Consider the following 16,218-nt stretch of genomic DNA (forward strand, 5'->3'; position numbering starts at 1 on the left):
GTCATTCTGGTGGTGAACAGCTCAACTTGTGCTTGTTAATATTGCCATCATGTGGCTGGATTAGATTTGCAGCTTTGTTTTTTATTTTTGGGTTTTGTTGCTGGGGTTTTTTGCCAACTTTTCTTGGTTCATAGTGCTGTTAGCAGGTTTCAAGCAGATATGAAGGCAATCAGAAGTATGAAACCCACAAATTCATAAGAAGTTCTCTGTCCCAGTGAGTTCACCTTCTAAGAAAGTTGGCACAGCAAGACAAGAGACACTGTCACTAAGGCAAGATGTTAGATTTGTAAAAACCTCCATGACTTGTGTCTTGCCTTTGTATAACAGGTGATATTGATACAGATATGAATTAGGAGCAGGCTTTACCTATGGAAAAACCTGCAATCTCATGGTTTTGCTGTTTCTTTTTTTATGAAGCTATTTGTGGTGGAGAAATTCAGAAAGATGCTGGCCAGATCCAGTCTCCCAATTACCCAGATGACTACAGACCTTCCAAAGAGTGCATCTGGAAGATCACAGTTTCTGAGGGTTTTCACATAGGAATCACATTCCAAGCCTTTGAGGTGAGAAATGTCATTGTATATTATATTACAGATACTATTTTGCCTTCGTAGGTCCTTTAAAATTAAGAAGAAAGTGGTATAAATAATAATTTTTTAAAAAATCTTTTGACTACTTCAGAATATCATTTATTCTCACCAGAAATTTGCTCAGAGATTTTGAAGCCAGGTTTTAAATATAATGAGTTTTCAAAAACAGTTGCTTTAGACAAATGTAATTAGAAGGTACTCAGAAGTGTTGATGATGTTAAATAAGGGCTCATGAGTCCTTAAATGTTCATCTAGTAAAATGAAAGTAAATGGTCACAATCCAGGTGAAAATCTCTTTCTTATGTCACTGGGACTTCGCAGATTGAAGGATGTGACTCCCCAAAGAAACATCATGTTCCCAGATGGCAAACAGGCTTTGAAGAGCTCACAGGTTTTCTCCTACTGGTTATAGGATATCTTACACTCTTTAGTTAGGTTCCCAGTGGTCTGTCTTTGACAACTGATGTATATGTCATAGACAGGAGTGGACAGGACCTTAGCTGCTGCATAAATCCCATCTATCCCACAGGCTGTTGTAGCTTGGGTACACTTACCATGTGTGTCCTGTAAAGGGCTGATACCACTAGCTCCTAGCTGTGACCCTGCAGCTGTTTCCTGAACCTTTTTGTTTGCAGTTGTTCTGCTCTGTTTCTTACAGCTTCTCATGAAAAAGCAGTCTTTAGATAGTCAGGGCCTGGGTTTCACCAGATGATAGCCAGAATATGGTGGTAGAACTGAGATGTGCCTAGGCTTGAGTGCAGTTCCAACTGCAGGAAAGCTCAGTGGCAGCCATGAGGCAAGTACCTTGTAGCCAGTTGTTTGGGGAGCTGATCTCTGGCCAAAGTCTATCTGGGGAGCAAACCTGGCTTGAAGAACCCATACTAGCGAGGTACAGGCACACACTTTTCCTGTTGCAGATTGAATGGCACGACGCATGCTCTTATGACTACCTGGAGATCCGGGATGGCCTCACTGAACACAGCCCACTGATCGGCCACTTCTGTGGCTACGAGAAGCCAGAAGACATCAAATCCAGTTCAAACAAAGTGTGGATGAAGTTTGCATCTGATGCAACCATCAATAAAGCAGGCTTTGCAGCAAATTTCTTTAAAGGTATGTGATTTAGTACCTTTCACAGTCAAAACTGGGTACGATTCATCCCTTAAACTACTGCCATCCCCAAATGAACAATTATCATGGTATCTACTAGTAGTTAAGAGCTGTAATATTTTTCTGTGCAACTGCAAATATCAAATTTACATACAAATTGCTTGATACTGAGGCATGAACACCACCTCTCTGATTAGGGCAGAAAGAAAGCCTGCTGGGCCAGTATCAGCAGAGGTACTAATACCTGGTGTGGCACAGCTGGACAGAATGTCACCTCCATTTAGCCATGCCAGGGGACACTGACATTTTCAAATATGGTACTAATACTGCACCAAGAGTATTAAAAACAGCTCTATGCTTAAGTTCTATTCCAAAAGAAGCCTCTGAAGAGATGATAAATCTGAATGCAAGTAGAGTCCCAGAAAAAAAATCTGAGTGCTTTCAGAGACAAATATGTTCCTAAACTGAGATTCTCTTCAGGAAGATGTGAGTAAGACTGATTTTTTGTGGGTTGTTTTTGTTTTGTGGTTTTTTGTTTGGTTGGTTTTTTTGTTTGTTTGTGGGGGTTTTTTGTTTGTTGGGGTTTTTTTTGTTTTGTTTTTTGTTTTTTTCTTGTTTTTTTTAAGAGATAGTCCTTTACCAGCATCCTGGTGACTTGACAGAAGCAAGAACTAAATACCTAACTGCTTGGGAAAATACCTGCAGAACTGCTGCAAGGTAGACAGTCATGTTTCTCTTAGGTTCAGTGACAGTTGTACAGAAATAATAGCTGCAGTGCCAATATTTGGATTGCAAAAGTCCTTTATTTATTTCTACTTTAACTTTTGTCTTGTGTTAAGGGTGTCATGGTCCACTTAGATTTCTCAAATTTGCAGGAGAATGTACTCTGTGAATTAAAATTTAGTTCATGAGCTCATTAAGAAATATAGCAAACAAACCTGTTAGGGCTCAATCCCCTTTGCTCAGATTAGTCTATCACATGAATTCACTTCTTCACCATTCAAGTCATAAGATTTCATAATCTATAACCCATAATTCTTAAGCCATGCACTTATGTGCAGAAAAAAAGAAATAGTTAAATAAAGTTTAATTCACAGAGTACATTGTCCTGTACATTTGAGAGATCCTAATGGACTGTGACAAAGGGTGATTGCAAATACTGTGATGTTTAATTCAGTCCCTGAACAACTCTCATAGTGTCTAGACTTCCTTGTTTAAATTTTTCATGTTCCATAAAGACATAGAGGGTACTTCTTCCTAAAGACATTTTGGCTTCTTTCAGGAGTGAACAGTGCAGGCTGACTGTGGCAGAATGTCTTTCAGGGATTAGCACTACATGGAGACACAGCAAGTCATTCTCTAGAATCTGAGGTTCTCCTGCAAGTTTGTAGGGGAAGAAAGTTACACACCTGAACCTGGAGTTCTTTCTTTGTATGTAGGTATTTTCTGTGTAGTTTTTGCTGGCAGACTAGATCTTCCAGCGTCTGCTCAGATTTCACGTATTTGAACCAGAAACCGTGTAGCTCTTGGATGGGTAGGTTGTTTCTAAGTCCATGGCAGTAACTTCAGCTGAGGAGCAGAGTGTATGTGCTTGGACCAAGCATCACAGTAGACACAGCTGCACAGCTTCTAGCCAGCTAGCATTGTGGGCAGAGTTGATGTCAGTGTGCAAAAGCTGGGTAGACACACCTGCAGGCTACCTGTGGAGTTTCAAGGTGGGATCTGAAGGCTGCAATCTGTATACCAATACCAAAACCAGTATGCAAATATTTATATTAATTGTCAATAAATGAAATTACATTCCCCAAAGTTGAGTCTGTTTGGCCCACAACAGTAATCGGTAGGTAATTTGCCTGTCTCAACCCAGGAGCTTGCTTCTTTTCATTCTGTCTTCTCCCTTGTTTCACTGGAGTGGGAGGGGGTGGGGAGTGAACCAGCAGCTGAGTGGGAGTTTGGCTGCTAGCTGAGGCCAACCCACCCCATGTTAATAAAACCATCTATTCAGAGATGCATGTGGAATCAGGGGTCAGGGTGAAAAGCCAGTACATCGGGCTATCTGTATATTAAAATGTCAGTTCAAGTTGTTGAGAAGTGATTGAAGAGCCTGACTTCAAAGCCCAGGATAGCAAGACTTTATACATCTGTAAAAAGGCAGAACTACTTGGGTATCCTCCCAGCTCCTCAGCTGCACCCTGTTCAGTGGGGTATAACCTCCCTCAGCTCCATTACTGTGGGCACCATAATGGGCTGGTTCTGTCACTCAAGAGCATAAGGAACTTAAAACAAACAGAACAAAAAAACAGGCAGATGAGAACAAAAGGCAGTCAAGTCTTCACAGGAGCCTCTGCTTCCCTCCTCTTGTCTAGAAAAAGCACTAGTGGGTATTAGCAGTGATTGTAGTCCCTTATGTTTTCATGTTTAGGAGTGCTTTAGCACTTGTGAGTTTTGCTGCAGTGCCCACTCCCATGGGGTCAGATGAGCAGCTATTGCTCTGTTCCTTCTGTCCAGAAGGGTTGCATGAGGAATATCAGGTTTGGGTGGTCAAGAAAGTGTGACTTGTTCTGGTTTTCTCCTGCCAGAGATGGATGAATGTTCTCTGCCGGACAATGGTGGTTGTGAGCAGCACTGTGAGAACACACTGGGCAGTTACAAATGCACCTGTGAGCCTGGCTATGAGTTGACAGCTGATAAAAAGACCTGTGAAGGTAAGTAAACTACAGATTGGGGCATATAGGATGGGTACTGCTACTAATAATTAAATGTAACCGCCTTTGGAGATTATTTTCCTTGCCCCTGCATCCTCTTTGTTTCAGTTTATTTTCCCCCACCTAAAAAATTTCTTTTTGTCAACATCTTCAATTTAAAAACAAGTTTTGGTTAAAAAACTGAAAATACTCTGCTTCTCTACTGCTAAACATCGCTAAAACCAGTTGTCCTTCATGGCCAGAGATTGCTGTTCAGACCAGATCTCCCACAGTACAGCATAAGGGAAGGTAGGCATTACAACCTAACCATTGAGTGGCCCAAAAGTATATAAATCTAAAGCTGATTTTTTTTTCCTGAAAAATATTTACTTCATATAATAAAATATCAATGTTTCATCTGCATGCAAAACAGACATTCTCTATACTGAGGAGTAAATTCCCTTGCTCTGTTATGGAGGAAAAAGTCCCACACCTTCAATAGAAACTGTTTATGTCAACTTTCTATTTATAATGTTAATCTGTTCAACAAGTGTTTGCTCCTACCAACAATACAGCTGTTGATGTGCTGAAAATCCACCCATTGTTCTTGTCTCATAGCTGTACCTGTCAGCTGAGACATGAAGGGAGCTCCACACCCTGTGAGTGGTGCTCTCAAAGTCATCCAGGTTGCCCTGACTTCTGCTTTTGTCAAACTTTTTGGGGAAGAGTGCTGTTGACGTGCTGAGGGCAGAGTTAGGTGTGTGCAAAAGGCTTTTGGAAGCTTTACCTTATTTTTTTTTTAATAATTTCTTGCAATTTTGAGCAAACCAATATAACGTGGTCAAGCCAGTATAACTAGGGCAAACCACTATAACTTGGCAAGTGTTTTTTGAACTTCACTCTTAACCTCCTGCTTTAAACTTCATTTGTGGGCAATACAGAAAGGATAGTCTTTGAAAACATAGCAATATACCACAGAGTAAGTTGCTTTTGTTTCTCCAGACATGCTTGCTACACTATTTATATTGAAGCTGCTCCCTTGGGTTAGTTCTCTTAATGCAAAATGGTGCTGAGAACAACACACAGAAAGCTTTTGTCCGTGTAGGTTTTGAAGATGTGGCCATATCTCATTACTCTCAAGAAAAAGCAAGAAAAAATAGAAAAAAAATTGCTTCATTGCAAACAGAATTTTGCAGCAAAAGAGCAAATTGAAGTTGACTCCTTTGAGGTAAAGCCCTACCCTCCCACAAGAGGATGAAGCTGAGATGACCTAAATTTTTTTTAAATGGGATAATAAAGCTAAGTCTTTGACTGTTATTTATTTTCCCTAGAGAAGAAGCAGTCCACATTTAATAAGCCCCTGAAGACTTGACAGGGGTGTCTTCCCTAGGATTCCATTATCTTGTAATTGTTCTGTAACTGATAAACTTGAAATAGTAAGGTTTATAGCACTGAATGTAGGTGAATTTACTGAGCTGGCCTTTAGAACTGTGTTGTGCATGTCGAGTCAACTGATTCACAGTAAGCCCAAGAAGAGAGATTAAAAACGAGATCAGTCTTATGTGGTGCCTCTTGGGGATATAGCCTAACTCTGTGTTTCACTGGTGATTTACAGCAGGTGAGGTTTCTGTCTTCTTCGCAGTTGCCAGCATTTTAAACCTGTTCTGGAGGCTGGGATTTGAACCATCCTGGTTCTGATTCATCTCCTAGTTAACACTGTGGCCCAATCTGTGTGTCTGAACAGAACCAAGTAAACCTTGTGTTCATTTATTGCCTCTCCAGCTGCCTGTGGGGGCTTCATCACCAAGCTCAATGGGACCATTACTAGCCCTGGATGGCCCAAGGAATATCCTACTAACAAAAACTGCGTCTGGCAGGTGGTAGCTCCAGCCCAGTACCGGATCTCTCTGCAGTTCGAAGTGTTTGATCTGGAAGGCAATGATGTACGTAACCAGTCCCTGCATCTCAGAGGTGGGACTATTGGCTAACTCAGAACTAGATAAGTCCTTGGGGTACAGGGAAGAGGAGGCTCTGTCTTACTGGTAGAGCTTCTGGTTGTTTTCCTGCCTTTGATATAATGACACCAGTAACAGTGATTGTTGTCCTTGAAGTCTGAATCTGCTTTCTCTATAGAGTGGAAGGATTAAAGCTGTTCTGTTATAAATACGTGGAATAGTTTAACCCCATCTGGCAACTAAACACCACACAACTGCTCACTCCCTTCCCCCCAGTGGAATGGGGGAAGAATTGGAAGGGTAAAAGTGAGAAAAGCTATTGAGTTGAGATAAACAATTTAATAGATAAAGCAAAAGCCACACAAGCAAGCAAAGAAAAACAAGGAATTAATTTATACTTCCAATGGGCAGGCAGGTGTTTAGCCATCCCCAGCAAAACAAGGCTCCATCACATATAATGGTTATTTGGGGAGACAAACACTGTCACTCTGAATGTTTCCCCTTCCTCCTTCTTCCCTCCACTTTATATACTGAGCATAATGTTATATGGTTTGGAATATCCCTTTGGTCAGTTAGGATCAGTTGTCCTGCCTATCTCCTCCCAACTCCTTGCACACCCCCAGCCTCCTTGCTGGTGGAACAGTATGAGAAGCAGAAAAGGCCTTGACTTGGAAGTGCTGCTCAGAAATAACAAAAACATCTTTATATTATCAACCCTGTTTTCAGCAAAAATCCAAAACACAACCCCATACTAGCCACTGTGAAGAAAAATAAATCTACCCCAGCCAAAACCCGCACAATGGGCTTCTTTTCTCTACCAGTTTTGCATAATTGTAGGTGTTTTCCATCCCTGATAGGTGTACCATCCCCCACTTCCCTAGTGCTGCCTTTGCAAGAAAATAATTGAAAATGAACAATGAAGTAGAGTTCTTCAAGGATAAATTAAATAACCAGTAAAAGAGTCTGTTCTCTGTCCTGCCAAGGGCAGGGTGGAGTTTGAACAAAGCATTCAGGTCTCATTTTCCCCACTGTAAATGGGAGCAGTGGCACTTCAGCAGCCTACTGAATTAAGGAAGGTCATTCAACACAAGCTAAATTATTTTAGCTAAATTAAATGGAAGCATGGCTGTTCTGATAAACACAATCCAGGGCAACAAGGGAAGGGATGAGAAAACTGACAGAGGAGATTTTGGGGAAGTTAGGAGTGTGTTTGAGTACAAGACTGTTTCTATTCCTTCTCAATGAAGCCTTTGTCCCCTTCTTCTGAAATTCTCTGTTCCAAGTCCACAGAACTGAGAAATCTTCTCTCTTGTCAGGTCTGTAAATACGACTATGTTGAGGTTCGTAGTGAACTGGCTTCTGACTCCAAGCTACATGGCAGATTCTGTGGCTCAGAGAAGCCTGAAGTGATCACATCCTATGGCAACAACATGAGATTGGAGTTCAAATCAGACAACACAGTCTCCAAGAAAGGCTTTAAAGTTCACTATTTCTCTGGTACGTGGCTGTATCCTTTCACTTGCTTAACTGTCTCTTCTGACCAAACCTCTTGGTTTTGATGAATTTTCTTCAACCTCCTGTTAGATCAGGCAGAGCCTGACATGGTTACATTTCAAAGCATGGATTGCATCGATGTCTCTAGTCTTTCCACAGCAGAAAACAATGGGGAACCCAATCCTAGAAGTTATCTCTGTCCCTAGAGTCACTAAAGGAAAGCTTTTTCCTCTGAAACTAGAAGATTTGGAAAACTTCCAGTAGTGTTCTATACAGCAATTATTCCCATCAAAGCAGTGTGTGCTAGTCGAAGTTCTTCATCCTCTGTTCTGAATACCTTGTGTCAGTGATGGACCTTGCTGGCAGGCAGTTCTGGAAGTTAATTGTATGTCATTTGGAAGTAGAAATTCAATTTCATGCTGTCTTTTCAGCAGAGATCAAAGGCTATTAATGAATTCTGCAGAGGATGATCAGGCAAAACGGCCTTGAATTAAGACAGGTACAGAGTAGAATCAGGGCTAGGGGTTTGACTTATTAAATCTAACAGGAGGAAAGATGAAGTGGGTATGTTTCATCTGGTAGTATGTTTGTGAGTGAGAAGACAGATGGGTTAATGAGATCTAGGGAGGGCATTGTCCCAAGAAAAAATAACTGCTCATAAGTTAAGTTGAATTGGAAACTACGAGCAGATCCTATGCTCAGAACAGTGAGACTGAAGAACGTAGAGTCCTGAACATCCACTGGGGCATATTTCAGCTTCAGAGATCAGGTCATACCTTAGATCTTCTTCCTATCTGGCTGTTTGTGCTTTCAGACAGAGCATGTTTAAAAATAGAGGCTCATCAGAGCACAAAGGAACTTGAAAGTATTAAGGCTGTCCAGTACATTTTTGCCTAGGCTAGTGAATTTATGTGATACTTTTCCTAGACTCTATTTTAAAAGTATGAGACATGGCTATAGGTTTCTTTTAGGCAGGGGTCTTTAACTATTAAACTTACATTATAAAATAAAATACATTTGGGATGTATTTTATTAAATGATAGACAATTGAAGAAAATAATATCTGGGCTAAAAAGCTGACTGCACTAATCCAGCAGTAGAGGTTGAAGGTTTGCACTGCTATCTGCCAGCCTGGGAATGGGGCTGCCAGTTGGTGACTGTGGTAGTCTGTCTCACTGTCAACTCAGTGTTTGTTGTTTTGATCCTGCCCAGACAAGGATGAATGCTCCAAAGACAATGGTGGTTGCCAGCACGAATGTATCAACACCTTCGGGAGCTATATATGCCAGTGTAGAAATGGCTTCGTGCTGCATGAAAATGGCCATGACTGTAAAGAAGGTAAGGTCCCCACTTCCTGCCCTCAGGAAAGCCAAGGTACTTCCAACATGGCTTGATTCAGGGTCCTTTCTGCCCTGTGGTGGAAGGAAGTTTGTACAATGTACCAGGCTGGGGCACCAAAAAGCCCCAACTGAAAAACTGTCCAAGAAAAAGGGATAGGGGACTGACCCATTCCCCAGTCTTGCCCTCTACATTGCTGTAGGGGAGACAGGATGGGAATAAGAAGTTGGGCTAGCAAAAGCAGTAGCTGTGGGACATCACCATTAGACTGGTCACTGCTGCTTCATTTAATTATTGTGTTTGAGTCAGAAGAAAAACAATGGGCTGATCTAACCATTTGCTGGTGCCAAAATTACCTTTCTTCCTGTACCACTAACCCTGCTGTGTGCTGCCATAGCCTTTCTGTGTATAGTGTCTGGTCCTTGTCTGATCTCTCCATGATTCAGCTTCCCAAGTTGGCAAAACAATGCAAGGCTGAGATAGCACCAGAGTCAACATGGTGCAGGGGTTGACACCATCGCCCTGGGAGCAGGAGAATAATTAGGGAGTGAGGATGTAAATGAGGTTAATGAGGCCCAGAGGAATGAGATGGTCTGTTTCACTAGCTGCCAGGTTAGTTCAAAAAAGTATAGGACAAACCCACCAGAACTATGCAGTAATTCTAAAAGGTCTTGTTTGGTGACTGAAGCCTTCCCTGTCTCTGCCCTGCTGAGGGGTCTCAGATGGCAGAGAGGAGCATGTAGGACATTAGAGGGTTCCCATGTGAGACTTGCCTCAATGTGCTCTCACTCTCTCAAGCTGGTTGTGAGCACAAGCTGAGTGGTGCAGAGGGAATGATGAGCAGTCCCAACTGGCCTGACAAGTATCCCAGCCGGAAAGAGTGCACCTGGGACATCTCTGCAACACCTGGCCACCGAGTGAAAGTGGTGAGTAACCAGAGAGCGGGATTGATGGGAGAAGCAGGCTGGGTTTGTGAGGAGCTCAAGTGACTTCCTGCTACCACTGTGTGGCAGGTTGATGCCCACAGGTCCTGTTTGGGCCTCTTGGAGGAGAGTGTTGTGGGAGGCTGCCCTGGCTTGCAAAAGGGCAGAAGGTCTCAAGAGAGACACCAAGAGGGGAGAGGCAGCTTAGAGGAGACTCCAGCAGATGACAACTGCAGAGTATTGCCCTCTGTTTACAGGCAATAACAAGCCCTCCCTCCCACCTCTCCTTGTGAACCACTTTGTTGGGCAGTATCTAAATAAGGTGGTGGCTGAGCTGGTCCCCAGCCCCGATGAGGGAGGGACATCAGGATCATTTTACGACATGGCCTTATGGAAATGACAGGACATGCCCAAATCTGTGCAGATGGCCCATGCATTACTTCCACTGTGCTCAGTGGAAGCAATATTGAAGTAATATTGAAGAACAGCCCATTTGGTGTGCTGGGCAGGGTTCCCAGTGGAAAAAATAAATGCTTATAAGGCTTGCAGTTGATAACTGTTGTCATGCACCTATGTGAGGCAGAAAAGCTAAGGCAACATGGCACATTGATATGGAATTCTGGGCTCTGCCACCCTGAGAACTTTCTTGTCTAAAAGCCCACTGCTCTGTGGGAGGAGTGGGACAGATGCACTGTTTGATCTGTTTCTCACTTGGCATTTTGTCCTCTGCTAAATCACATACTCAGATTTACAGATGTCTGTCTTAATTCTCCGAATTCTTGCTGTAGACCTTCAATGAGTTTGAGATTGAACAGCACCAAGAATGTGCCTATGACCACCTAGAAATGTATGATGGACCCAACAGCAAGTCACCTATCCTTGGCCGCTTCTGTGGCAGCAAGAAACCAGCCCCTGTAGTGGCTTCTACCAACAAGATGTTCCTCAGGTTTTACTCTGATGCTTCTGTGCAAAGGAGAGGTTTCCAGGCAAAGCATAGCACAGGTAAGCTGGTTGCCTGCCAATACCCCAGTGCCATAAGATATCATCAAGTCTCAATACATTTTTTTACTAGGCAAAACCAGACACACTTTTCTCCCAAATAAGCTTAGTCTGAACTTTAACTGGTTGTATATTCAGTTCTCAGACCACTGCTGGCACAATCTCATAAATACCAGCTTCCATAACAACTCAAAAGTCTCTTGGTATTGGACATTCCTACTCACGCTCTTTTGTTTAAATTGGAGGTGTTTGATTGAGCAACAATCCCTGCTGTTCCACGTCAACCATCGGAAAAGGAGGTGGTGCAGTTTAGCCCACATACTGGCCCCCACACAAAACAGGCCCACATTAAATTGATTATGGTAGAAGCAGAGCTGTGCTGTGGACAGACACAGCTTGATCCTCTTATCTGTGGCAGCCCAGAGGTGGGCGTGTTGTACCAACATTCACTTCTTTGAAATCCCTGCCACTGTAAACAGGTGAAATGTGCTCTGAGTGGCAGTGCATGAGAGACTGGTGAACAGGCATCTTCCTCATCGGCCGCAGGAAAACTCTATGTTAAAGTACACCTTCTGCACAAACACAGGGCTACTTTTGTGTATTGTCTGGGCAGAAAAGGATTGTTTTGCTCCCCATTTTTTTTTATGTGCTTCAACTTCCTGCTGACAAAATACTTGGGGTCAGAATTTCAGCTACAGGACAAGTGCAAAGAACAAAGCAATTGCTTTCTAAAGCAATACATTTTCCCAGAGTATAATGTGTCAAGAACCCCATCCTGCCAGTTTAAACTGGTCACCTCTTTCCATGCGTGTTCTGTACCAAAAGAACCAAGCTCCTCTTAGCTCTGTGGGTCTATGGATTCATGGGTGACTGAAGAATTCACTGTTTTATGGTAGTTTGGTGCAGTGTTTAATTACCTTCCCTACTGTACTTCAAGCTGGAGGTCTTCTCTGCTCATGACCGGCCCAAAAGTGGGATGAGTCTTTGTTGTGAGGTAAGGCCTTTGAGAGATTGTTTTGTGCCCTTTTCTTCCTTCAGAGTGTGGTGGGCTCTTAAAGGCTGAAGTACAAACTAAGGAGCTATATTCCCATGCTCAGTTTGGGGACAACAACTACCCAGGTCAAGCCAACTGTGAATGGGTGATTGTAGCTGAAGATGGTTATGGGGTGGAGCTAATATTCCAGATATTCGAGATTGAGGAGGAGGCGGACTGTGGGTACGACTACATGGAGATTTATGATGGTTACGACAGCACTGCACCCCGTCTGGGACGCTTCTGTGGCTCAGGGGTAAGCCATGATGGTGGTGATTTCTTAGGGATCACTGGGGGTGGCAAGGAAGAATACTGTCCTACCATTTTTGGAGAGGGGCACCTGTCACAAACCTGGTAATGAGAATGCTTTGTGACTGGGTTTTGCTTCTTCCTCTTTGGCTGGAGATCACAGCCATTTTATCTGATGCACGGAGGTGGCTGGAAAATGGTGCTGACGGACAGTCCTTTTTAGCCCAGGGCCATGTACAGCAGCATGAGACTGCTGCACCACTGTGCTCCAGCCCTGCCTCAAAAGTGATGTGTAAATGTGAGAAACAGCTTCCAAAGGACAGTTTCATTCTCAGTCACTTCCTGCCTGAAACCAGGTTATGTTGTGGCCATGCTAGGGCAAGGGTGAATGGTGGAGGGACTTACAGAGCTGCTTGTTGACTCTAGAATGGCGTGCTGTCTCTTAAACTGCTACCTGAAACCCCATTAACAGGAGTGACTCTAGCATGAGTGACGGTGTGTGGTTTTTAAAATCAGAGGGTCTGTGTTTGACTTAGGCAATTAAATGGAGAAGGTTCTTACTGAATTTAAAGAGAGACAATCAGGGAGTAGATGTGGAAGAAGTCCTCACAAACTGGGAAAATGGTCTGGAAAATAAACAAAGGCACAGCAGCTCAGTGTGAAAAAGTTCAGGGCAGCAGAATAGTAATGTACCTACCTGCACCCTGACAAATGAAGAATGGCTGGGAAAGTGTTGGTCCTGCAGAGAAGCACAAGGATGTTGTAGCAGCTCACATCAGTGTGGGAGGTAACCAGAGTTGTCATGTAAGATAAGTACCTAAGTCGTTGTGCTGCTAGTGAACCCTGGGAGAGCCTCAGCTGCTAAACAGGGTCCTGTTTGTATTGTGTCATTTCCTGAAAAGATAATGGCAAATTAGAGTAAACCTGAAGACTGGAACAAGAAAATCCAGGAAGTCCTGTGAAAAAGATAACTGGAAGAACCGGGATTGTAGATCGGACTGGCATCAGTCTTCAAACATAAAGAGCAAGGACAATATGCTTAGGAAGGCAGATCAGGGCAGGAGGTACTGAGCACTCAGTCTACACGTTTATTGGCCAATCTGTCTTCACTGTGAGCTTAAACTCTACCATCATAGTGCAGACAGTTATTTAATATGTAGACCTGACCACTATGTACTGTCTTCTTTCCTTTTCTGCAGCCTCTGGAAGAAATCTACTCTGCAGGGGATTCCATCATGATTCGATTCCATACAGATGACACCATCAACAAGAAAGGCTTTCATGCCCGATACATAAGTACCAAATTTCAGGATGCATTGCACATGAGAAAGTAGTTTGACTGCTCCTCACAGACATTGCCCATATGAAGATTGAGACATTTAACTGTGATCTTTGTCCCTTTTTTTTTTCAAAGCTTCTGTGCACCTGGCCAAAAGCAGTGTACAGTATTTTCTGTAACTAAAACTAAATCCAGTCTCAAAGGTTTGCCTCTGCAATTATTAGCATGACCCTTTCTTGTTAACATACCCAGGACCAAAAAATTGTCTTCTAATCATACCTGCCAGGGCATAAACGTTGTATTTTGCACAACTTGCCATGAGGCTGAGTGAAACCTGAACTTGAATTGAGAAAAGCCTTCATCTCTTGCATATCTTGTTTCTAGGTGATATTTTCCAAGCATCCACATGAGCTGTCTGAACATATTTTCTGGTGCAGGTGATGTGGACAGATGCCCAGTAGGATTTTTTCAAAGGACTTTTTGAGCCATTCACTCTCCCCTACCAGCCCAAAGTACTCTGTGCAATAAGAGAACAACCAGATGGCTGGACATCCATCACTCCTTCTGTCCCTTCTATTTATCATCTTGCTTATTGTTGAGTGGAGAGCAAGGCAGGGGACGGGGACAGTCTCTTTAGGGCTTCTAGCTACTTGGATCCCAGTAAATAAGAAAGGCCTAGTGTCTGATTAGCAGTAAGTGTCATGATGTACATTGAATGGAGGTACTTTGATGCAGTGCGCAAGGGAAAGGTGGTGGTTGATATGGAAATGTGGTGGTGGATTCAAAGCATGATTCTGTGATGGTGGCAAAGCTTAGCAACAGGAACGCTGACAGCATGCTCCAGTTACTCCACCAAGCAAGGCAGCTCAGAGGACTGTGGCAACAGTCCAGGCCTTATCTTAAATAAGGAATCTCTCCTTCTCACTCCACCCATGCCTGCTTTCTCAACCTTCTTTTCACTGCTTCCTTTGCTCACTACCATTTCCCTGTGAGCCCTTCCTTTTCACAGCTGAGCTGCTCTCCCCAGGGCTGCCCACCACAACATAGGAGTGCTCTGCAACATCAGCTAGCTGGAGCATTTCACCGAAGGGAGTGCTGGGGCAGAGGGAATCTGGGTGTCCCTGAGGGAGAGGGACGCAGGCCATGCTATGGGTCAGCTCAGGTGAGCTGTGGGAACCTGTCAAACATGTGCAACCTGCAGGCATGGGACTAGGAACAGAAGAGCTCTTCTGGTTTCTGCTTCTTCCCCATTTGTCACTGGTGCATGGCCCAGTCTCTTAATGTCATGGCAAGGGGGCAAGTGAGATGGTGACTTAGAGCACTTTGGGCTATAAGGCTCAGACATGCTCTTGTTTGCTCATGGAAGCTACCAAGCCACAGGCTTGAAGAATTAGCAGGTAGCTTGACATTTCTTTGGGAAAAAGTAGGGAAAACTGCGCTTTTGGGGGAACCACTGTAATTGAACTGTTGATATGGGAGTTTAAAAAAAGACTTTATTCTGAATGTTTCATTAAGGCACTCATGGGCAATTATGAGCTAAAAGCTGAGGTGTGCTAGCTTTAATAAAGTATTTATAATCCAAGGATTATTATGTTTACATAACCAATGTGCTGTCAGGCTCTGGGGTGACACCTTCTCTCTGGGGTATGACTGTGGAGAAGTATGGGGCCAGCGCCACTGTCAGGCACAAACGACATTCCTGGAGATGAGAGCATTTTCAGATGGCTAATAAATAGACATAGCCCTCTCCAGAAATCCTTGAATAGGATATGGTCCAAGTATTGTGAATACTAGGAGAAGCAAATGCATGAAAGTATTTTCTTGCTTAGAACAAGAAAAGTAAAGTAATTTATACACACACACACACACAGAAGATTATATGTATATAAAATGTGCATGTAGAAGACCAGTAGTCAAAGCCTTAATAAATGTAAAGTGAACAATACTGTACCATTGACTATAGCTTTATTGCAGGCTGTATAAAATCATGTTATCTCTGGTTTTTTTTGTTTTGTTTTGTGTTTGGGGGGTTTTTTAGCTCTGCTTTGTTTCTTTTTTCAAATTTTGAGGCCTTCTTACAGGTAAGACCTCTGATCTCAAGCTGTTTGACCATGCAGGTCTGGGGAAGTGAGCACTGCTAGACGAGGTGTATGTTTGTCCTTCTTTTTCTTGCTCCAGTTCAAGCAAAATTACAGTGACTCAGGTCTGGAAATAACATGTGACATCAATGCCTGTGAAACAGAAGCAAAGTTTCAGGTGGCAAGCAGCAGTTCAAGTTTCCTGACCCTCTAGTGGCAGCAGTGGCTCTAGGGAAAAGTTACTAGCAGCTGTAGACATGTAGTTTAACATCTCTGTTCCTTGTTCTGGTAATTTCCCATCTACCCCAGACTGGTGTGTTTCAGATACTTGCAATGTGGTTTGACAGATGTACTACACTCATTAGCATTCATCCAGATGTCTCTTGTGGCAGTGTGCTCACAACTGTTGTACTGTGCATTTCAGCCAATGATCTATGTAGAATATTTCTGCTGTACTGACTGGACCTAGCAGTCAATAATTCTACA

General features: G+C 43.1%; 1 protein-coding gene across 2 annotated transcripts in view; it reads left to right on the forward strand.

Annotated features, from left to right (window-relative positions):
• TLL2 (tolloid like 2) overlaps nt 1–16,218 on the forward strand; it is an 87,503-nt gene extending 71,285 nt beyond the window's left edge. For both annotated transcript variants that reach the window (XM_050305322.1, XM_050305323.1), the window contains 10 exons: nt 418–563; nt 1,508–1,703; nt 4,280–4,405; nt 6,167–6,327; nt 7,656–7,836; nt 9,046–9,171; nt 9,970–10,097; nt 10,883–11,096; nt 12,132–12,382; nt 13,575–16,218. In XM_050305322.1, coding sequence (XP_050161279.1) covers nt 418–563; nt 1,508–1,703; nt 4,280–4,405; nt 6,167–6,327; nt 7,656–7,836; nt 9,046–9,171; nt 9,970–10,097; nt 10,883–11,096; nt 12,132–12,382; nt 13,575–13,709 — 1,664 coding nt within the window. In that variant the 3' untranslated portion in view covers nt 13,710–16,218. The remainder of the gene's footprint in view (nt 1–417; nt 564–1,507; nt 1,704–4,279; nt 4,406–6,166; nt 6,328–7,655; nt 7,837–9,045; nt 9,172–9,969; nt 10,098–10,882; nt 11,097–12,131; nt 12,383–13,574) is intronic.

Source organism: Myiozetetes cayanensis, unplaced genomic scaffold, assembly GCF_022539395.1.
Source record: "Myiozetetes cayanensis isolate MyiCay16 unplaced genomic scaffold, myiCay2020 scf10, whole genome shotgun sequence".
Classification (NCBI taxonomy): Eukaryota; Metazoa; Chordata; class Aves; order Passeriformes; family Tyrannidae; genus Myiozetetes; species Myiozetetes cayanensis.